At 44.4% G+C, this 22,180-nt stretch overlaps 1 protein-coding gene across 7 annotated transcripts in view; it reads left to right on the top strand.

Moving 5' to 3' along the window:
• The window catches only part of EXOC6 (exocyst complex component 6), a 458,527-nt gene that overhangs the window by 205,185 nt on the left and 231,162 nt on the right, over nucleotides 1-22,180 (top strand). For all 7 annotated transcript variants that reach the window (XM_077455211.1, XM_077455209.1, XM_077455210.1 and 4 more), the window contains exons 9-10: nucleotides 18,322-18,405; nucleotides 18,496-18,542. In XM_077455211.1, coding sequence (XP_077311337.1) covers nucleotides 18,322-18,405; nucleotides 18,496-18,542 — 131 coding nt within the window. The remainder of the gene's footprint in view (nucleotides 1-18,321; nucleotides 18,406-18,495; nucleotides 18,543-22,180) is intronic.

Genomic DNA, 22,180 nt, shown 5'->3' with positions numbered 1-22,180 from the left:
GTGGAGTAAGGTTCCCGTGGTCTGACAACCCCTAAAGCAGGTATTGGGAATCCCGGGGTAGAATCGATGCACTCTATCTGGAGTGAAGTACCAGCTAGTATGGAGTTTCACAACAGTTTCTTTGATTGAAATAGAGCATGAGCATTTATGCAAGTTTTCTAGCATTTCTAACCCAATCCTCTGGGGAGAATTCTTGGCCTATGTCTGATTCCCAGTGGGCCATGGCTGAAGATATCTCAGGTAAGTGCAGGTCATTAAGGTATCCAAACAATAAGGAGATAATTCCTTTCTCTCTATGTGAATTATGGCAGACTGTTTCAAATTGAGAGAGTCTAGGGTTAGCGTTCAGCGAGCATATAACTTTGTAGAAGTGCCTTATTTGGAGGTATTTAAAGAACTTAGACCATGGGATATTATGTTGTTCCTGGAGAAATGCAAAGGTGCAAAAGTATGTCCCTTGGGTTAGAGCCTTCAGTGTGGTGAGTTTCTTTTCCTCCCACCAGATGAATTTGTCAGGTGATTTGTATGCTGGAGGGAATTTTATATCTCCTAGAAAGGAGGCTAAGGGGGGGTCTGATTTATCTTAGTTTAAATTTCAGTTGGTATAAATTCCAGAAATGTATAGTTTGGCTAACAATGCTATTTAGAGTGCTTAATTCCCCAGGCCTTGCCCTGGACCTCCACAGCAGGCCTGGAAGACCCAACCCACCTTGTGATAGTGGTCTATGAGTGATTAATTTGCCATATCTCGGTGGATTGTTTTTCCAAATAAATTTATTGATTGCCCTTTGGATTAGTTCAATAGTTTGGGGAGATACATAGATAGGGAGGGTTCTAAAAAAAAAGTACAGAAGTTTAGGGAGTATACCGTATTTGCCGGCGTATAAGACGACCTTTTACACTTAAAAAAACTGAGCAAAAAGGAGGGGTCGTCTTATACGCCGGGTCCGCTGCTGGGATGCCTTCTGGCTGTCCCGTAATACTGTATGTAGCTTCGGCTACATACAGTATATACCACTGAACCAATCCCAGTGAGCGATGTATTCAAATGAATACAGAGCCTGCTCGGATTGGAGCAGCAATCTCTGCCAATCCGAGCAGGCTACACACAGTAGCCTGCTCCGATTGGCTTTGAGAGTGAGGCGCGGGCTGATGATGTAACAGCCTCCGCCAATCCCAGCAGGCTTTGTATTCATTAATAGAATACATTGCTCGCCGTGATTGGCTCCAGCACCAGAAGGAAGAAGGAAATGGCTCCAACAAGAACGAAGAAGAAGAGGGATATGAAGCGTCGGAAGCCTCGGAATCGGGGGTCGTCTTAAACGGTGAGTACGGGCAAAACATTTTAACTGTGCAGGTTTTTAGGGGGTCGTCTTATATGCCGGGTCGTCTTATACGCCGGCAAATACGGTAGACATTTTAATGGCCGTAACCCTTCCTAACAAGGATATAGGGAATGATAACCAAAGGCGTAACCATTGTTTGACTTTAGAGAAAGCTTGTGGGTAGTTGGCGTTATACATAGCCTGTAGGGAGGGGGCCAAGCGTATTCCTAGGTATTGAAGGGTGCTATCGGAAAGTGCAATACCAAAAGAGTCCTTGAGAGTCGTTAAGGTGTGTTGTGGAATACTAATTGAAAGGGCTGAGCATTTTGTGAGATTTACTCCTAGACCAGATATAGAGTGGAAATCATTTAAGGTGGAAAGGAAGTTAGGAAGCGATAAGATTGGGTCTGATAGGACCATGAGTACATATAAACTCAGTTTAAATTCTTCCTCTCCCTTCTGGTATCCTTTAACATTTGGGTTTTGGGATAATCGCCCTGGCCAAGGGTTCTATCACCAGGGTGAATATCAAAGGGGACAGAGGACATCCTTGCACCAGCGTTTTTTTTTTAAACGTTTTTGATCCATTGAAAAAAAAAATAATTTAAAAATACGCTAAAAAACGCTAACGCAGAAAAATGCTAGTAAACTCTATTGCAAAAACGTTTAAAAAAAGGTTAAAAGACTCACTGCAAAGCTACTGGCATTTTTATAACATTTTTTTAACGTCCAGTGTGCATGGAGCCTTAAGAATGGAAACCGTGAAAATCATTTTTCCCTATTCTTGTCTATGGATGTGGTCCGACCTCTCTCTCTCTCTCTCGCTCTCTCTCTCCCTCTCTCTCCCCCCCCCTCTCTCTCTCTCTCTCTCTCTCTCCCATGATCTTTCTCTCATGAGCTCTCTTATGATCTCTAATCTGAGATCATTTTAGTCTGTTCGAAGGCTGCATTACCTCACTGGCACTTTTGGAGCACCTTTGATTGTTTACAGCAAAGCACAACAGCACTTTTTCACTTTTTCTCAGCACTTTAACACATGGACTTTACTTTTTGTGCTTTTCCACAACTAAATGAATTTCCTATTTTATGATTATCTAAGCCAGTGTTTCTCAACTCCAGTCCTCAAGGCACCCCAACAGGTCATGTTTTCAGATGAAATGGCTTTGGTAACTACTAAGACAGTGAAACCTGTGCAAAATAATGGGAAGACTGAAAACATGACCTGTTGGGACGCCTTGAGGACTAGAGTTGAGAAACAGTTATCTAGGATCAGCTTATATTTGTGAATTGAGTGTGTTGTATATGTGATTTTTTTATTCAGTCATATTTTGGACAGTTGGTTTTTCTAGGAAATTTGGGAGACAGCGCACTTTTTGTTTAATTAATTCGCCAAGATGTTTAGAACAATCTACCTGCCAAGTTCCTTCAAAAACTGTGTGCACAAGCACTGTGTGTACCTAGAAGAATTCATGCTGGTTTGAAGCCAAGGGGTCGTCAGACCAAATATTGATTTAATTTTGATTTTTCTTCTGTTCATTTACTGGCATTTTGTAAATTGATAAAAAATAAATAATTAAAATATATATTTCTGAAAGCATTCTTATTTTTACAGCATTTCTTCACACCTGAAATTACACTTTGCTACAATGTAAAGTAGTGAGTGTACAGTTTGTATAACAGTGTAAATTTGCTGTCCCCTCAAAATAACGCAACACAAAGCCATTAATGTCAACAAAAGTGAGTACACCCGTGAGTGAAAATGTCCAAATTGGCCCTAAACTGTCAAAATTTTGTGTGGCCACCTTTATTTTCGTGCACTGCCTTAACCCTCTTGGTCATGGAGTTCACCAGAGCTTCACAGGTTGCCACTGGAGTCCTCTTCCACTCCTCCATGACGACATCACAGAGCTGGTGGATGTTAGAGACCTTGCACTCCTCCACCTTCCGTTTGAGGATGCCCCACAGATGCTCAATAGGGTTTAGGTCTGGAAACACGCTTGGCTAGTCCATCACCTTTACTTCAGATTTTTAGCAAGGCAGTGGTCGTCTTGGAGGTGTGTTTGTGGTCATTATCATGTTGGAATACTGCCCTGCGGCCCAGTCTCCGGAGGGAGGGTATCATGCTCTGCTTTGTATCTCACAGTACACGTTGGTATTCATGATTCCTTCGATGAACTGTATCTCCCCAGTGCCGGCAGCACTCATGCAGCCCCAGACCATAACACTCCCACCACCATGCTTGACTGTAGACAAGACACACTTGTCTTTGTACTCTTCACCTGGTTGCCGCCACACACGCTTGACACCATCTGAACCAAATAAGTTTATCTTGGTCTCATCAGACCACAGGACACTGTTCCAGTAATCCATGTTCTTAGTCTGCTTGTCTTCAGCAAGCTGTTTGCGGGCTTTCTTGTGCATCATCGTTAGAAGAGGCTTCCCTCTGGGACAACAGACATGCAGACCAATTTGATGCAGTGTGCAGAGTATGGTCTGAGCACTGACAAGCTGACTCCCTCCCTTCAAACTCTGCAGCAATGCTGGCAGCACTCATACATCTATTTCCCAATGACAATCTCTGGATATGACGCTAAGCATGTGCACACAACTTCTTTGGTTGACCATGGCAAGGCCTGTTCTGAGGGGAACCTGTTCTGTTAAACCACTGTATGGTCTCGGCCACTGTGCTGCAGCTCAGTTTCAGGGTCTTGGCAATCTTCTTATAGCCTAGGCCATCTTTACGTAGAGCAACAATTATTTTTTCAGATCCTTAGAGTTATTGGCAATGAGGTGCCATGTTGAACTTCCAGCAACCAGTATGAGACAGCTACCAAATCAAAAATCCCCTATCTTATAATAGTGTGATGACAGCTACTAGCACTAATCACGTTCCATATTAACATGTGAGATTCAAAGATCGATAAATAAATCATGTGCTGCATTATCCCCTTAATGATCTGCTGAACCTGCAAAAAAAACCTAAAAAACTAAATTGTTAACTAAAGTGATGTGCCTTTAATCATACAGCTTACAACATCATATAGCGTGAATAGACACACATTTCATAAAATATAAATATTGATACAAAAGTGATCCATAAAGTGCTCAAGTGCATATAGGTCCGTGATACTCTGACCATCCAGGGTCAGCTTTCAGCATCCTTAATATAAAGATAATAAACGTGACTTGATAGATGACCGTGAATTTAGCGATCTGCAGCAGTGATTATACTCAGGTGCTCCCCACTCGAAGGTAATGGCCACTCACCTCAGATTGTGTGACCTCGCAATTAAGTTTGGTCAATACACGCTTTTGAATCATCAAAATGGATTCCAAGTCGGGTTGCAAGGTCCAAATACTGCTCAAAGATGTGGCATCCTCATATATAAATATCAAAAAAAGACTTCCATAGTGTAATAATATTTTAAATGTTTTTATTTAATGCAAACAAACCCCTATTATAGGGTACTCACATGGGTCTGGTGCTTTAGTGCACTGCTCTATAGCATGCCTTAATAGCGCCAGGCCGTGGATGAGATTGTGTACTCCTACTCCATATGACAGACCAGCTGCCTCCTGTGCCTAGCGGAGGGCACTGGGTGTGTTGTTACGTGTCATATTTACAAAAATGTGAGCGGTATACTCACTTTTGTGAGATACTGTGTGTGTGTGTGTGTGTGTGTGTGTGTGTATATATATATATATATATATATGTGTGTGTGTTTACTAAAAAAGGGGGGAATTGGGGAACTTGGGACTTTGAGTGAAGCCATGGCTGGGTAAAGTCCATCCCTATCATCTGGAAATAAAAGCTTCACCGCGACAGGGGCCAGCGGTGGTGCAAAAAGGAAGAAAGTGGGACTTTAAATGAAGCTCAGGATGACAAAAATGAGTAAAATGGTGGAAAATGAAAATTTAATAATGCGTAAGAACAAGTTTAAATACAATTCATTCCATGTATACAAAAATGCACCCATAACATGGTGTCAATCTGCAACCTGGCAATAATTGATAATAACATATTTACAACCATTGATATTCAAGGTAAAATAAAAGGGACCACCATACTCATAGTTGGATACAAATGTTGAGATAATAGCATCTGCACTGTCAATAGGCTCAAAAACCCAAATATGTTAGAAGAAGTATAAACACATATCATGATGGTTGTGTAGCTCATACACCAGTAGCTCAACGCGTTTCGCGGCTTTAAACCGCTCTTCAGGAGCAGACATGTAAGACATCTGCAATAGGAAAATATTTGTAGGTAAGTATACTAAATCAGGATAGGAGGGATGGGCAAAGCCCCCCAAAAGCCTGTATAAAACAAAAATGGCTTACAAATATGTGTGTGCTGGAAGGCAGTGCGCCAAGGACCTCAAGCCACCCCAGAGCATCGGTTTCGGGAGCCGAGAGGGCATGTATAGGGCGGCGATCATCACAGGCAGACGTCCGGGCGAGCTCCGAGCACCCCTAGTGTGAATGTGGGAATTGGTGTTTGTGTGTGTGTGTGTGTGTGTGTGTGTATCTATGGATTTGTGCCTGGAGCCATACTTAAAGTGGTTGTAAACCTCAGACATTAAATATGAACAAAACATATCCTTCTATATGGTGTACTTATCTCAATTAAAAGCACTAAGTATAATTTCTGTCTGCTGCTTTGTTCCTCTGTTATCAGCATGAGCCACTTCTGATACCAAGAGAAAAATGGTGACAGGGGAGGGACCTCCAGAAGAGCGACAGCCTTAGCTCTGTTCCTGTGTGCTGGGAACTCAGAGCTCTCCTCATTGAGCTCTGCAGAGTGTAACTTCAGTTCTCCAATTTTGTTCTGAGCTCTAAGCCCCCGTACACACGGTCGGACATTCTGACCACAAAATCCGTCTGATTTTTTTCCAACGGATTTTGTCTGAAACTGGTGTTGCATACACACGGTCGGACAAAGTTGTCGGAAAATGTGATCATTCGGAACGTGATGACGTTCATTTGTTGTGACGGGACTACGTTGCGGCTAGTAGCCAATAGCTTTGTGTCTCATAATTTGATCTGAGCATGCGTGGCACTTTGTCCAATCAGAATTCTCTACAAACGATGGAAAAAGTCTGATCTGATTTTGTTGTCGGAAAATTTGAGGTCCTGCGCTCAAATTTTTCCCGTCGGAAATTCAGATGGAAAAAGTCAGATCCCACACACGATCGGATTTTCCCACAATATAATCCAATCGGACCTTTTACGTGGGAAATTTCTAACTGGTTGTACAGGGCATTAGACAAACTTATAAATTTAGCACTTTGAACGGATGAAGAGAAGAATGCAGATAAGCAGGTACAACTTATGTAGAAGGACTTGTTTTATCCCTGTGTATCACCTGAGGATAGTTCCTTCACTGGGTATATGTAAGGGTTTACAACAACTAATGTTTAACCACTTCCAAACCAGACCAGTTTTCAGCCTTTGGTGCTCTCACACTTTGAATGACAATTACTCATGCAATACTGTACCCATATGAAATGTTTGTCCTTTTTTTTCACACAAATAGAGCTTTCTTTTGGTGGTATTTAATCACCGCTGGGTTTTTTATTTTTTGCGCTATAAATCAAAAAAGGCAGAAAATTTGGTAATAATAAAAAAAAAAATATCTTTGTTTCTGTTAAAATGTATTGGCGAGTATTGGGAGAGTATTGGCGAGTATTAGCAGAGTATTGCAATATTTCACAGTATTGGCAGAGTATTGCACAGCGTTGCAGAGTATTGGCAGAGTATTACACAGTGTTGCAGAGTATTGGCAGAGTATTGCACAGTGTTGCCGCTGTCAGCTGCCATTAACCATGATGCACCGAGTCCTCTGGACCCAGCTGTCATGGATGTTCCAGGGTGCGCGCCCCAAGGGGCGCACGGGAGCAAGATTCTGTGAGGATGTCCATCCAGAATAAGCCGACCGCCCTGTAGCCGTATTTCGGCTATGGCCCGGTCAGCATGTGGTTAAATAGTACCTATACTCACAGAGAAGTTCCAGCCTGGAGATAAAAAATAAATAAAAGTCAGCAGCTACAAATACTGTAGATGCTGACTTTTAATATAAGGACACTTAGCTGTCCAGGGAGCCTGTGATGTCAGCACCCTAGACCAATCATATTTCCGGGTGCAGGTGCCGGCATCTTCACTAAGGGAAAAAGGAAATGAAGCCTTACAGCTTTACAGCCTGTTTTCGACTGCGCATGCACAAGTTGCACTGCGCTTTCTGAATAGCCCCCCTGTCTTCTGGGACCTCTGTGTCTCCCAGAAGGGGGGGGAGGGGAGGGAGAGGAGGAGTGCCCCAAAATTTCGTAGATCACCGCACAACGATGCAGTGATCTTACACAGAAGTGGGAGCAGATACCTGGTTTTGACAGGTATCGACCCTCTCCCCCGATAGGTGGCGAATATGGCAGCGGAGGGGGGAGGAGGAAAAACAAGCGGAAGCAAACAAGCATTCCCATGGGTGGAGCTCAGCTTTAACCACTTCAGCTCCGGAAGGTTTTACCCAATTCCTGACCAGCCAATTTTGTTGCGATACGGCACTGCATAATTTAACTGACAGTTGCGCGGTCATGCGCCATTGTACCAAACTAAATTGATGTCCTTTTTTTCCCCCACAAATAGAGCTTTCTTTTGGTGGAATTTGGTCACCCATGCGCATTTTATTTTTTTGAACTATAAACAAAAAAAGTCCGACAATTTTGAAAAAAAAAACTATATGTTTTACTTTCTGCTATAATACATATCCAAAAAGAAAAAACAAAAACGAATTTCTTTATCAATTTAGCCAAATATGTATTCTTCTACATATTTTTGGTAAAAAAATCCCAACAAGCGTATATTGATTGGTTTGTGCAAAAGATATACCGTATATACTCGAGTATAGGCCGACCCGAATATAAGCCGAGGCCCCCAATTTACCCCCCAAAAAACTGGCAAACTTATTGACTCGTGTATAAGCCGAGGGTGAGACATGCCTGTCCATCCCTGTGTGTGTGTCCGTCCATCCCTGTGTGTCCGTCCATCCCTGTGTGTCCGTCCATCCCTGTGTGTCCGTCCATCCATCCCTGTGTGTGTGTGTGTCCATCCATCCATCCATCCCTGTGTGTGTGTGTGTCCATCCATCCATCCATCCCTGTGTGTGTGTGTGTCCATCCATCCATCCATCCCTGTGTGTGTGTGTCTCCATCCATCCATCCATCCCTGTGTGTGTGTGTCTCCATCCATCCATCCCTGTGTGTGTGTGTCTCCATCCATCCATCCCTGTGTGTGTGTGTATCCATCCATCCCTGTGTGTGTGTGTCTCCATCCATCCATCCCTGTGTGTGTGTGTCCATGTGTGTGTGTGTGTGTGTGTGTGTCCAGCCTACCTGTGTCCCGAGCCTGTGTCCCGAGCCTCCGTCCCGTGCCTTGCCTCCGTCCCGTGCCGTGCCTTGCCTCCTTGCCCCCGTGCCGTGCCTTGCCTCCTTGCCTCCGTCCCGTGTCGTGCCTTGCCTCTGTCCCGTCCCGTGCCGTGCCTTGCCTCCGTCCCGTGCCTTGCCAGGATCGCCGCTCTTCGTCGGCGCCTCGGCGGCCATTCTAAAATTCAAAAGCCGCGCCTCCGCCTTCGCCTGTGATAGGCGGAACACTGAATTTCCCAGCAGCCTGTGTTCCGCCTATCACGGACATCGTCTCATCCTCGTCCGTAGTACGAGGATGAGCGGATGTCCGTGATAGGCGGAACACTGACTGCTGGGAAATTCAGTGTTCCGCCTATCACAGGCGAAGGCGGAGGCGCGGCTTTTGAATTTTAGAATGTCCGCTGTCTGTCTGCTCGACACGCTGATCGAGCAGGCAGACAGCGATGACTCGAGTATAAGCCGAGGGGGGCACTTTCAGCCTCAAAAAAGAGGCTGAAAATCTCGGCTTATACTCGAGTATATACGGTAGTGTATAAACTACGAGGTAGATTTAGGAATTTTTTACTGGGAATGGCGATCTGCAATTTTTAGCGGGACTTTGACATTGCGGCGGACAAATCTGACACTGAGTGACACTTTTTGAGAACCAGTGACACCAATACAGTTATCAGTGCTATAAAAATGCATTACTTGTATAAATAATATATTACTGTATAAATGGCACTGGCAGGGAAGGGGTTAACACCAGGAGCGATGAAAGGTTTAAATGTTCCCTAGGGAGGTGCTTACTGTGTGGGGCAGTGTCACACTGAAGGAAAAGAGATCCATGATTCAGCTTAGCTGAATCACAAGATCTCTCTTTCCCTTCCTGGCAGATCCACTGTTTGCCTTGTTTACACAGGCAGATGGCTGATGCATCTCTCCACAGAACGATTGGTGGGTTGCGGCAGAAATCACAGCCGCTGGACCTGCAGATTGGCTCCCGCTGTGTCCAGTTACAATGGGAGTGGCGCGCATGCACCCCCTAAACTGTGTGCACGAAATCACGCACAGATACGGGACTTTGCATACCCGAGCCGCCCAGCCCCAGAAAATGTACGTGGGGCATTCCAGAAGTGGTTAAAGAAGATGTAGCTAAATAAATGATCACTAAAATCGCATATAAGCTTTTTACCATGTAATTTAAAAAATGTTTTTATTTATTTTTATTTTTTTTAATCTGCAGCTTTCAATAATAATTTGTGATCTGACCACGAAGGTCCTGTTATGGGGTGACAACCCTCTCCCAGTTGTGCTCCTGCATTGAAACCCTTCCACACAAGCCATGGTGGAAACTGCAAGCTGACACTCACTGTTCAGATATTGTCCACTATTGTGACTTTCTAGAGCCAGTCGAGAACAATGATTTACAGCTATCACCATTGCCAGTGTATGTAAACAGAAATTGGCTACAAGAGGCTGGAGAAGATCAGCACAACTAAGATGCAACAAAGGGGGACAATATAATTTTATTAAAAAAATAAATAAATGGCAGTGGTTTATGAATAACAGTGGTATAGCGAACTATATGATGTGTTTGGTTATGGTTCAAATCTGCATAAAATCTAAGTCCTTGTACACACGGTCGGAGATTCCGACAACCAAATCCGTCGGAGTAATTCCGACGGATTCATTCCGGAAGAGGTCCGGAAGTGATGTTGCATACACACGGTCGGACTAAGTTGTCGGAAAATCCGATTGTACATAATGTGATGACGTTATTTCGTTACAACGGGACTGCGTTCAGGCTAGTAGCCAATAGCTTTGGTCTAGGAATTTGATCTGAGCATGTGTGGCACTTTATCCGTCGGAGTAGGCTACACATGATCGGAGTATGTCTGATCGGAGCATTTTGTCGGAAAATTTTACCGGCAAGTTGGAAAAGTTGGTCCGTCGGATATTCCGATGGAAACAGTCCGATGCAGACCACACACAGTCGGAATATCTGACAAAATGGTCCGATAGGACACATTCCGTCGGAATCTCCGACCGTGTGTACAAGGGCTAAGGTTTGTCAAACAGGAATTCATTAACACAATTCAATGTGGTAAAGCAATTAGTAAATTGTACCTTTAGCATGTTGTTATTACAGGCAGTTTATATTGTGCTGGCAATTTACGCAGCACTTTACATACTTACAGTCCTTGCATTTAAGGAGCTCGCAGTCTAAGGTCCCTACCTCATAAGTATACACACAAATACTAAGGACATTTTAGACAAGAGCCAATTCTCCTACCAGCATGACTTTGGAGTGTTGGAGGAAACTGGAGTGCCTGGAGGAAACCCACCACACTGTACAGGGAAAACATGCAAACTCCATGTCTATAGGTTCCTAACCTGAATTTAAACCAGGTACACCCTCTTGCCAGGTAGACATGCTAACCGCTAAGCTACAAATCTCTACTTAGGAGCAACAGAGCACTTCCCCACTTCCTTCCTGACTTTACCTAGTCCCCCCCAGTTTTAGTTTTACATCTCAAAGTGTTTTTTTTTTTTAATCTTTATACTCTATTGCACTTTTTATCGTATACATCAATTTTTGTGTGTTTATTGTTTTTAAAGCTAAAAAATTGAAGGATAAATATCTATGGAGGTAAAAAACATTACACCTTCAGGTTGCATCTGAAGAGGGTTTATAATGTGATTTTTGTGCAACTTTGATTGAGATGCAGAGATATGGGTAGCTTAAATTATGTGCAATTCTTGACTTTGAGGAAATTTTAGGAAGAGCGCAGACAGATGACCCCATTGGTGGACAGCTGGGTTTTGTTTTGTCTATATCAGCAGGCTATTGGAGTGTTCTTGACCAAGCTGTGAAACTGCTTCAATGAAAATTGAAAATGTACTTGTGTTATCTGTAAAGGCTTTTATTTACCGTATATACTCGAGTATAGGCCGACCCGAGTATAAGCCGAGGCCCCCAATTTACCCCCAAAAAACTGGGAAACCTATTGACTCGTGTATAAGCCGAGGGTGAGATATGCCTGTCCATCCCTGTGTGTGTCCGTCCATCCCTCTGTGTCCGTCCATCCCTGTGTGTCCGTCCATCCCTGTGTGTCCGTCCATCCCTGTGTGTGTGTCCATCCATCCATCCCTGTGTGTGTGTCCATCCATCCATCCCTGTGTGTGTGTGCGTCCATCCATCCATCCATCCCTGTGTGTGTGTGTGTGTGTGTGTGTGTGTCCATCCATCCATCCATCCCTGTGTGTGTGTGTGTGTCCATCCATCCATCCATCCCTGTGTGTGTGTGTGTGTGTCCATCCATCCGTGTGTGTGTGTGTGTGTGTGTGTGTGTGTGTGTGTGTGTGTCCGTGCAGCCTTGTGTGTCCAGCCTACCTGTGTCCCGAGCCTCCGTCCGGTCCCGTCCCCAGCCTCCGTGTCGTCCCGTCCCGAGCCTCCGTGTCGTCCCGTCCCGAGCCTCCGTGTCGTCCCGTCCCGAGCCTCCGTGTCGTCCCGTCCCGAGCCTCCGTGTCGTCCCATGCCAGGATCGCCGCTCTTCGTCGGCGCCCTGGCGGCCATTCCCCTGTTCAAAAGCCGCGCCTCCGCCTCCGCCTGTGATAGGCGGAACACTCAATTTCCCAGCAGTCAGTGTTCCGCCTATCACGGACATCGGCTCATCCGAGGATGAGCCGATGTCCGTGATAGGCGGAACACTGACTGCTGGGAAATTGAGTGTTCCGCCTATCACAGGCGGAGGCGCGGCTTTTGAAAGGTAGAATGGCCGCTGTCTGTCTGCTCGACACGCTGTTCGGGCAGTCAGACAGCGGTGACTCGAGTATAAGCCGAGGGGGGCACTTTCAGCCTCAAAAAAGAGGCTGAAAATCTCGGCTTATACTCGAGTATATACGGTAACAAGATTGTATGAATAAAAGTTCAGATTCTTTTGCAAGTGAAGCATCTAACATTCCTCTAATTTGTAATCCTATACAGTAAAATCTTTTGAGAGCGTTTTGCAAGACAAGCAACATTTTAATATACATTTTGACTTAATATACAAGTGATGTCTTGATATACAAGTAGCATCAAGTCACACGGGACCTGCGACCGGACTCACGGGGGTCCCGACCAGCACGCGAGCTCACCGCCGGTGGCGTGCTCATGATGGCAGGTCGGCATTAAAGATTGGACTGTACGCCAATATGCCTGCCCGTGCCATTCTGCCGACGGCGCTGGTCGGGAACTGGTTAAATGTAACCATATTGCTACACTTAGAGGCGCCGCTCTTCTCTGTAGCTTCTGCTGGGTTTTGCTTCTAGTCCCCTTGTGGAGGCTTCCATTTGTGGATGGACATTTTATGGTTACACAACCTATCACATTGCTATAATCTTTTTATATGGACTATAAACTGAAGGACTTATGAATAAATGGTTGTGTAACGAATCATCTGAGTTTCCATTATTTCTTATGGGGAAATTCTCTGATATACAAGTGCTTTGGATTACAAGCATGTTTCTGGAACGACTTACAGTGGTGTGAAAAAGTGTTTGCCCCCTTCCTCATTTCCTGTTCCTTTGCATGTTTGTCACACTTAAGTGTTTCGGAACATCAAACCAATTTAAACAATAGTCAAGGACAACACAAGTAAACACAAAATGCAATTTGTAAATTAAGGTGTTTATTATTAAAGGTGAAAAAAAATCCAAACCATCATGGCCCTGTGTGAAAAAGTGATTGCCCCCTAAACCTAATAACTGGTTGGGCCACCCTTAGCAGCAACAACTGCAACCAAGCGTTTGCGATAACGTGCAATGAGGCTTTTACAGCGTCCTGGAGGAATTTTGGCCCACTCATCTTTGCAGAATTGTCCTAATTCAGTTACATTAGAGGGTTTTCGAGCATGAACGACCTTTTTAAGGTCATACCACAACATCTCAATAGGATTCAGGTCAGGACTTTGGCTAGGCCACTCCAAAGTCTTCATTTTGTTTTTCTTCAGCCATTCGGTGGTGGACTTGCTGGTGTGTTTAGGATCATTGTCCTGCTGCAGAACCCAAGTTCGTTTCAGCTTGAGTACACGAACAGATGGTCGGACATTCTCCTTCAGGATCTCTTGGTAGACAGCAGAATTCATAGTTCCTTTTATCACGGCAAGTCTTCCAGGTCCTGAAGCAGCAAAACAGCCCCAGACCATCACACTACCACCACCATATTTTACTGTTGGTATAATGTTCTTTTTATGAAATGCAGTGTTCCTTCTACGCCAGATATACTTGGACACACACCTTCCAAAGAGTTCCACTTTTGTCTCATCGGTCCACAGAATGTTGTCCCAAAAGTCTTGGGGATCATCAAGATGTGTTGTGGAGAAATTGAGACGAGCTTTGATGTTCTTTTTGCTCAGCAGTGGTTTTCTCCTTGGAACTCTGCCATGCAGGCCATTTTTGCCCAGTCTTTTCCTGATGGTGGAGGCATGAACGCTGACCTTAACTGAGGCAAGTGAGGCCTGCAGTTCCTTGGACGTTGTTGTGGGGTCTTTTTTGACCTCTTGGATGAGTCGTCGCTGCGCTCTTGGGGTAATTTTGGGCGGGCGGCCACTCCTGGGAAGGTTCACCACTGTTCCATGTCTTCGCCATTTGTGGATAATGGCTCTCACTGTGGTTCGCTGGATTCGCAAAGCTTTGGAAATGGCTTTATAACCCTTTCCAGACTGATAGATCTCAATTACTTTCTTTCTCAATTGTTCCTGAATTTCTTTGGGTCTCGGCATGATGTGTAGCTTTTAAGGATCTTCTGGTGGACCTTACTGTGTCAAGCAGCTCCTATTTAGGTGATGCCTTGATTGTGAACAGGTGTGGCAATAATCAGGCCTGGGTGTGGCTAGAGAAATTGAACTCAGGTGTGGACAACCACAGTTATAGTATGTATTAACAAGGGGGCAATCACTTTTTCACACAGGGCCATGATGGTTTGGATTTTTTTTCACCTTTAATAATAAACACCTTCATTTACAAATTGCATTTTGTGTTTACTTGTGTTGTCCTTGACTATTGTTTAAATTGGTTTGATGTTCCGAAACACTTAAGTGTGACAAACATGCAAAGGAACAGGAAATGAGGAAGGGGGCAAACACTTTTTCACACCACTGTATGCTCAATAGTCCAAGGTTTTACTGTACATTATTTTCCCCATTTTTGTTCAAAATATTTACTGTTTTCACATTACCACAGTCTATATATTCCCACATTTTATGGCACCTTAATATGAAAATAAAGGGATCTATTATTTTCATTTTGATAAAAGACAGTCATCTTGTCCTTGAAATCTATTATCAAATCACCTTGTAGTCCATCTAGCATCCCTTTCAATATGTTGATTTCTGAAAAAATTATTTTGAATCATGCTTCCTCTTTTTCAGGCATATTGCCTAAAGAAGAGGACAGTGTGGTTGGAAAGCTTGCACTCCATTTTATTTAGTTGGCCAGTAAATGGTGTCACCCTAAATCCAAACATCTGCTTTTGTTGATGGCTAAGCCCTTGTACACACGGTCGGAGAATCCGTCGGAATGTGTCCTATCGGACCGTGTCGTCGGATAATCCGACTGTGTGTGGTATGCATCGGACTGATTCCGTCGGACCCAATTTTCCAACATGTTGGAAATATTTCCCGACCAACTGGGCTGATCGGACATACTCCGATCATGTGTAGAGAATTTTGATCGGACCAAGTGCCACGCATGCTCAGATCAAATTCCTACATCAAAGCTATTGGCTACTAGCCTGAATGTAGCCCCATTGTAACGAAATTACGTCATCACGTTCTGAAAGATTGGATTTTTTCGCCAACTTTGTCCAACCGTGTGTATGCAACAGTTTTGGACAAGATCCGACGGACAAAATCCGACGGGCAAAATCCGACGGATTTGGTTGTGGAAATCTCCAACCGTGTGTACAGGGGCTACCACAGTGCAAAACTTCTTAGAGCTTTTGTAAATTAAAACTATATGTATGGAATAAGGGAGAGAGTTATCCTTCAAGCAGAGGATACAGCATTACAAAACTCTGCTGCTATTATCTTAAAATGGCCCTCAGAAGGTTTTAAAAGCACGTCTAAATGAAAGCAGTATACCTGAATTTGACTTGTGATTAGCTTGCTGAAGTCTCTATACAACAGAGCTCAAAGAAGAGTAGGTAGAAACAGCCCAAGGAGCATGCAGATTGAAGGAGTGAACAGAGTGACCTGAAAGGATCTTATCAGTATGCCTGGTTCTCCATTCACAGGGTAGGGGTGTGTGTGTTGGGGGGAGGGGGACCTGTAAGTAAAATGAGGACTGTTGCAGAAAAAGTTCCACTTTAGTAAGGATTGTACTGTGTGGCAGAGCTGTGTTATGCCCTGTACACACGATAGGATTTTCCGATGGAAAATGTGTGATAGGACCTTGTTGTCGGAAATTCCCACTGTGTGTAGGCTCCATCACACATTTTCCATAGGAATTTCCGTCACACAAAATTTGAGATCTGGTTCTCAAATTTTCCGACAACAAAATCCGTTGTTGGAAATTCCGATCATGTGCACACAATTCCGATGCACAAAGTGCCACACATGCTCAGAATCAAGCAGAAGAGCCGCACTGGCTATTGAACTTAATTTTTCTCAGCTCGTCATACGCATTGTACGGCACCGCGTTCTTGATGTTCGGAATTTCCGACCAACTTTGTGTGACCATGTTTATGCAAGACAAGTTTGAGCCAACATCTGCCCGAAAAAATCCATGGATTTTGTTGTCGGAAAATCCTATCGTGTGTACAGGGCATTAATCTCAGGACCAAATAGACAGAAAATACAAATCCTTTGGTAGGTGAAGCAGCTCTTATATATATATTTCACCAGGCATGTACTGGCCATCTGGACTACCGGGAGTTTCCCGGTGGGCCGATGGATCAGTGGGCCACTCTGATGTAAGGGGGCTGGTGATGGGACACTCTGATGTAAGGGGGCTGCTGATGGGACACTCTGATGTAAGGGGGCTGGTGATGGGACACTCTGATGTAAGGAGGTGCTGATGGGACACTGATGTAAGGGGGTGCTGATGGGACACTCTGATGTAAGGAGGTGCTGATGGGACACTGATGTAAGGGGGTGCTGATGGGACACTCTGATGTAAGGAGGTGCTGATGGGACACTCTGATGTAAGGAGTGCTGATGGGACACTCTGTTATAAGGGGGCTGGTGATGGGAAACTCTGATGTAAAGGAGTGCTGATGGGACACTCAAAATGTAAGTGGGCCGGTCTGGATGAAGTCCAGGGCCAAATTTCTGTCCCAGTCCAGCCCTGTATTTCACCAATATATGTAACTGGATTCAGATAGTTTGCTTTGAGTTCAGTTTTAAAGGAGCATGTTACGTTTTACATCCATATTTAGAGTGTAACATGCTCCTATGCAGCAACCTCTGGCCAACAGCACTCCCTGCTTTGTGACAGCATGCAGGGGATCTTCTCCATGCACCCACTGTCACAATTTGATAACAACACGGTCATACAGGTTTCTGCCTTACCTCTGAATGAATTAGACTACAAATACTGTCAGCCATTCGGGCATTACGACTTAGTAGTTCTCAAAGAACTGTGAGGGCACTGGTGAGCGCTCTCGTAGTTCATTGATCTTCCTGCCATTTGATAACTGCCTGCCTGTATAGACAGACAGTGTACTTAGAGTCTGCAAGATCATGGCATTACACCTGCAATCTGCTTTAAAGGCTGCAGAGTAAAAAAAATAATACATGCACATTTTCTCTCTGCAAACAGATGTGCATTCTTTTTTATTTTTTTATTTTTTACAAAAGGTGACATTATCCTTTAAATAATTAGACTCTATGTTTAGCAGTAATTGCTTTTGCCACAGGTCTTAAAATAATGGTGTCTGCATTTAAAAAAATAATAATAATAATAATAATAATAATGGTGTCACATACACCTGTCTATAAAAAAATCTATCACAAAAAAAAGTTGAACTAGTGATAAGAAAGCAGAGGGGGTTTCCAAATCACTGCTGGAAGCAGAGCAGAATAATAGCTAAGCTGCTAAAATTAAATTGTGCTTTGCTGTGAATTTTGAGGATGAAGTTGCACCACAGTGCCTGCATCTACAGAGGTCAGTGTTGGCCTAATCTAAAGCTTATTTGCTATTTGGTAAAAATATGTTAATATTTAAATGGCCACAGCCACTCACAACAGGTACACAGAAAGAGGTGGAGAGCAAAGTTTTGTGATTTTTACATTAAGGCTTCAATGCTTCTTTTTTGAGGATGGATTGCTTCACAGTGTCTGCAGCTACAGAGATCAGCCAATGTTTGTTTTAATGTTTAATGCTGAATACAAATTTAGTAGTGCTCTCCTCTACTCCCAATCTTGTAATAATAATTAAGTTATTATGTGCGGGGGGGGGGGGGGAATTACAGAAGCTGCATATGTGAAAAGGTAGGAGGACCTTTTTACATATAAACGAGGACCGGAATTTCGCAATCACATTTTTTTTTTTTTTTTTATCTGAAAAGGAATTTTGGAAAATGTAATTCTAACCTCTGTCTTTGGTTACCATTCTAGGGTGATAAAGAAGTATTTGAGAACTACTACAGAAAGCAGAGAAAAAAACAAGCTCGATTAGTTCTCCAGCCTCAGGCAAACATGGTATATATCATCATTTGGAGACTGTTAGGAACATTTCTAAAAATGGTCAGATGCAGAATTTTAAAACTGTGTTTTCTCTTTACATTATAGCACGAGACAGTTGAGGGATACAGAAGGTATTTCAGCCAGATTGTGGGGTAAGTATAATGTAGCTAGGAAGATTTACATGTATATGGCATCTGATATTTTTTTCTAAATAATGAGAAAAGGCCAGTCCACACCAATCAATCACAAACATATCTGGGTATAAGTGAGATGAATCAATTACTGGCTATTTTTATTTTTCAGGACCTCCAGAGGTAAGATACCCCACTGGAGAACCTGAATGTACCCACGGCCACCATGAAGTTCTACATGTACTGTATTCTATGTAATGTACAATAAAATGTTACTGAGAGATTAAAGAGAAAGTAAAGCCTCTCTTTAAAAAAAAAGGCATAATTTGCAGCACGAAGGCATAATGAGCTAGTATGCATAGCACTGGCCTGGAGCAGCAATGACGTCACTCCCGCGCATGCCCGCTGGTGCTGCCACTAAGGGCATGATCGCAGTTAGAAATGGCACAGTGCACCTGCACCCGATCTCCCGACATCGGTGCTGCTATTTCTGCAAATATCTCCTAAACCTTTTAGGTTTGGGAGATATTTATTGCACCTAGAGCAAGCCTTAATCTAGACTAACCTGTAGGTTAAAATGGTTGTAATCGATTTACAACAGACTTTGTCACACTTTGGTCTATACCCAAATATAATGTATAGTGTGGAGGCTCCCATTTTGTGGACTACTCTATTGTTTCCGAGAAGGTAACTTATCAAGTCACTAGTAGCTATTTGACAGTTCAAGGTCCCAGTTAAAGAAACCTGTTTTGCCCATTCCTCTTTGCAAAATACTGTAGCTCTGTCAGATTGGATGGAGAGCGTCTGTGAACCGCAATTTTCAAGTCTTACAGATTCTCAATTGGATTTAGGTTTGGACCTTGACTGTGCCATTCTAACACATGAATATGCTTTGATCTAAACCATTCCATTATAGCTCTCACTGTATGTTTAGGGTCGTTTTCATGCTAGAAGTCTCAAGTCTTTTGCAGGTTTTCTTCTAAGATTGCCCTCTATTTGACTCCATCCATCCTCCCATCAACTCTAACCATCTTCCATGTCCCTCCTGAAGAAAAGCATCCCCACAACATGATGCTGCCACCCCCATGTTTCACGGTGGGGGCGGTGTGTTCAGGGTGATGTGCAGTATTCGTTTTATTTCACGCATAGCATTTTGCTTTAAGGCCAAAAAGTTAAATTTTGCTCTCACCTGACCAGAGCACCTTTTTCCACATGTTTGCTGTGTCCCCCACATGTCTTCTCACAAACTGCAAACGGAACTTCTTTTGGCTTTCTTTCAATAATGGCTTTCATCTTGCCACTCTTCCATAGGCCAGATTTGTGGTGTGCTCAACTAATTGTTGTCCTATGGACAGATTCTCCCACCTGAGCTGTGGATCTCTGCAGCTCCTCCAGAAATATCCATGGGCCTCTTGGCTGCTTCACTGATTAATGCTCTCCTTGCCTGGCCTAATAGTGTATGTGGATAGCCATGTCTTGGTAGTTTTGCAGTTGTGCCATACTCTTTCCATTTTCAGATGATGAATTGAACAGTGCTTCGTGAGATGTTTAAAGCTTGGGATATTTTGTATAACCTAACCCTGCTTCTACATCTACATTATTTAACATATACATTAAGAAAATACAGGAAAAGGTTCATATACTAAAACTAATATATTTGTGGGTAGACTTTCACAAATTTTTCTTCACAGTAGGCTAATAGAGACAGTTTTTCTTATTAAAGTGGGGTGCCCCCCCAAAAAAAAATTTAAAGTCAACAGCTACAAATACTGCAGCTGCTGACCTTTAATAATCGGACACTTTCCTGTCCCGGGGTCCAGCGATGCGGGGGAACGAAGCCCCCCCCCCCTCGTTCCCCGCTCCGCTCGCGGCACCGTCATTCTTACTGTGGGCACCCGGCTGTGGCTTCACAGGTGGGCACCCACTGTGCATGCGTGAGTGGCGCAGGGTGCCGTGATACGCCGCACAGTCATCTGGGACACGTGACAGGTCCCAGATGACTGTGCGGCGTGAGGGGAAGTGATGTCACCAGCCCGGGCAATGAAGAAGGCAGACTACGAGGGACCCCCTAGCAACAGGCATTTAGAGGTGAGTAAATTTTTATATTTTTTTCCAATTATTATTATTTATTTTTAAAACAGGAAATCCTCAGTGTTAGAAAATCTGACCCCCTTCTCCTTACTGATAGTATTTACTCTAAGCAGTAAAATATTATAAAAATCCATTCAATTAACCAGTTGCCGACCGCCGCACGACGATGTACGTCGATAGCATGGCACGGGCAGGCATATTGGCGTACATGTACGTCCCTTGCCTCCCGCGGGTCGGGGGCCCGATCGGGCCCCCGCCCGGTGCCTGCGGCGGTCGGTATTCGTGCGGGAGCGATCCCGGACGAGGGGACGGCCATTCGTTCATGGCCACCCCCTCGCGATCGCTCCCGACGAATAGGAATCCCCCGTGACATCACTTCCTCTCCTGTAATGTAAACACAGGAGAGGAAGTGATGTATTCTCTCCTCCGTGTCGGTATTTTTCGTTCCGACACGGAGGAGAGCGGATCAGTGAGTTGCACCAACACATCCCACACACAGTAGAACATGCCAGGCACACTCACACCCCCCCTTTACCCCCCGATCACCCCCCCAATTACCCCTGCCCCCCAGTCACAGTGACACCAATGTCATTTTTTTTTTTTTTTTTTTTTTTTTTGCATTGGTGTCATTTGTGACTGTAATAACTGTTAGGGCAGTTAGAGTTAGCCCCCTTTAGTTCTAATGTACCCCCCTAACCCCCCCAATAAAGGTTTAACCCCGTGATCACCCCCCGTCGCCAGTGTCACTAAGGCTGGGTTCACATTGCAGCGGTTTATGAGAACGAATGTGATTCGCACCGCACTGCAGTGCAAATCACATCCGATCTCTGTGCGATTCGAGTTCAGCCATTCGCCGCACCCGCCGCACCCGCCACACCCGCCGCACCCACCGCAAATTCGCACGGGACCCTTTTTTTGGCCCGCAGCAGAATCGGATCGCATGGGTGTTCACACCATGCGATCCGAGTTTGCAGATCGCACTGCGATATGCGAACTGATCTGGGGGTGTCAGTAACATTTCACTGACACTCCCAGCAGTTCGCATAGGGCAGTGTGAACTGCCGCCGGGAGGCATGCGATGCGGGAACCCGCCGCGGATTTGCGGCGTTTCCGCATCGCTCCAGTGTGAACCCAGCCTAATAAGCGATCATTTTTCTGATCGCCGTATTAGTGTCACAGGTGACGCTAGTTAGGCAGGTAGGTATTTAGGTTCGCCGCAGCTTTTTATAGCGCCAGGGACCCCCATATACTACCGCATAAAGCCCCCTGATTGCCCCCTAGTTAACCCTTTCACCAGTGATCACCATATAACTGTTACAGGTGACGCTGGTTGGTTAGTTATTTTTTATAGTTTCAGGGCACCCGCCATTTATTACCTAATAAAGGTTTAACCCCCTGATCACCCGGCGGGTGTCATTTGTGACTAATAACTGTTAGGGCAGTTAGGGTTAGCCCCCTTTAGTTCTAAGGTACCCCCCTAACCCCCCCAATAAAGGTTTAACCCCGTGATCACCCCCCGTCGCCAGTGTCACTAAGGCTGGGTTCACATTGCAGCGGTTTATGAGAAC

The sequence above is a fragment of the Lithobates pipiens genome, unplaced genomic scaffold (genome assembly GCF_037356315.1).
Source record: "Lithobates pipiens isolate NorthernLeopardFrog02 unplaced genomic scaffold, aLitPip1_a1.2 Scaffold_25, whole genome shotgun sequence".
In the NCBI taxonomy this organism is placed as follows: Eukaryota; Metazoa; Chordata; class Amphibia; order Anura; family Ranidae; genus Lithobates; species Lithobates pipiens.
The sequence above is the reverse complement of the archived record's forward strand: the minus strand, read 5'-3'. Positions and strand labels throughout refer to the sequence as shown.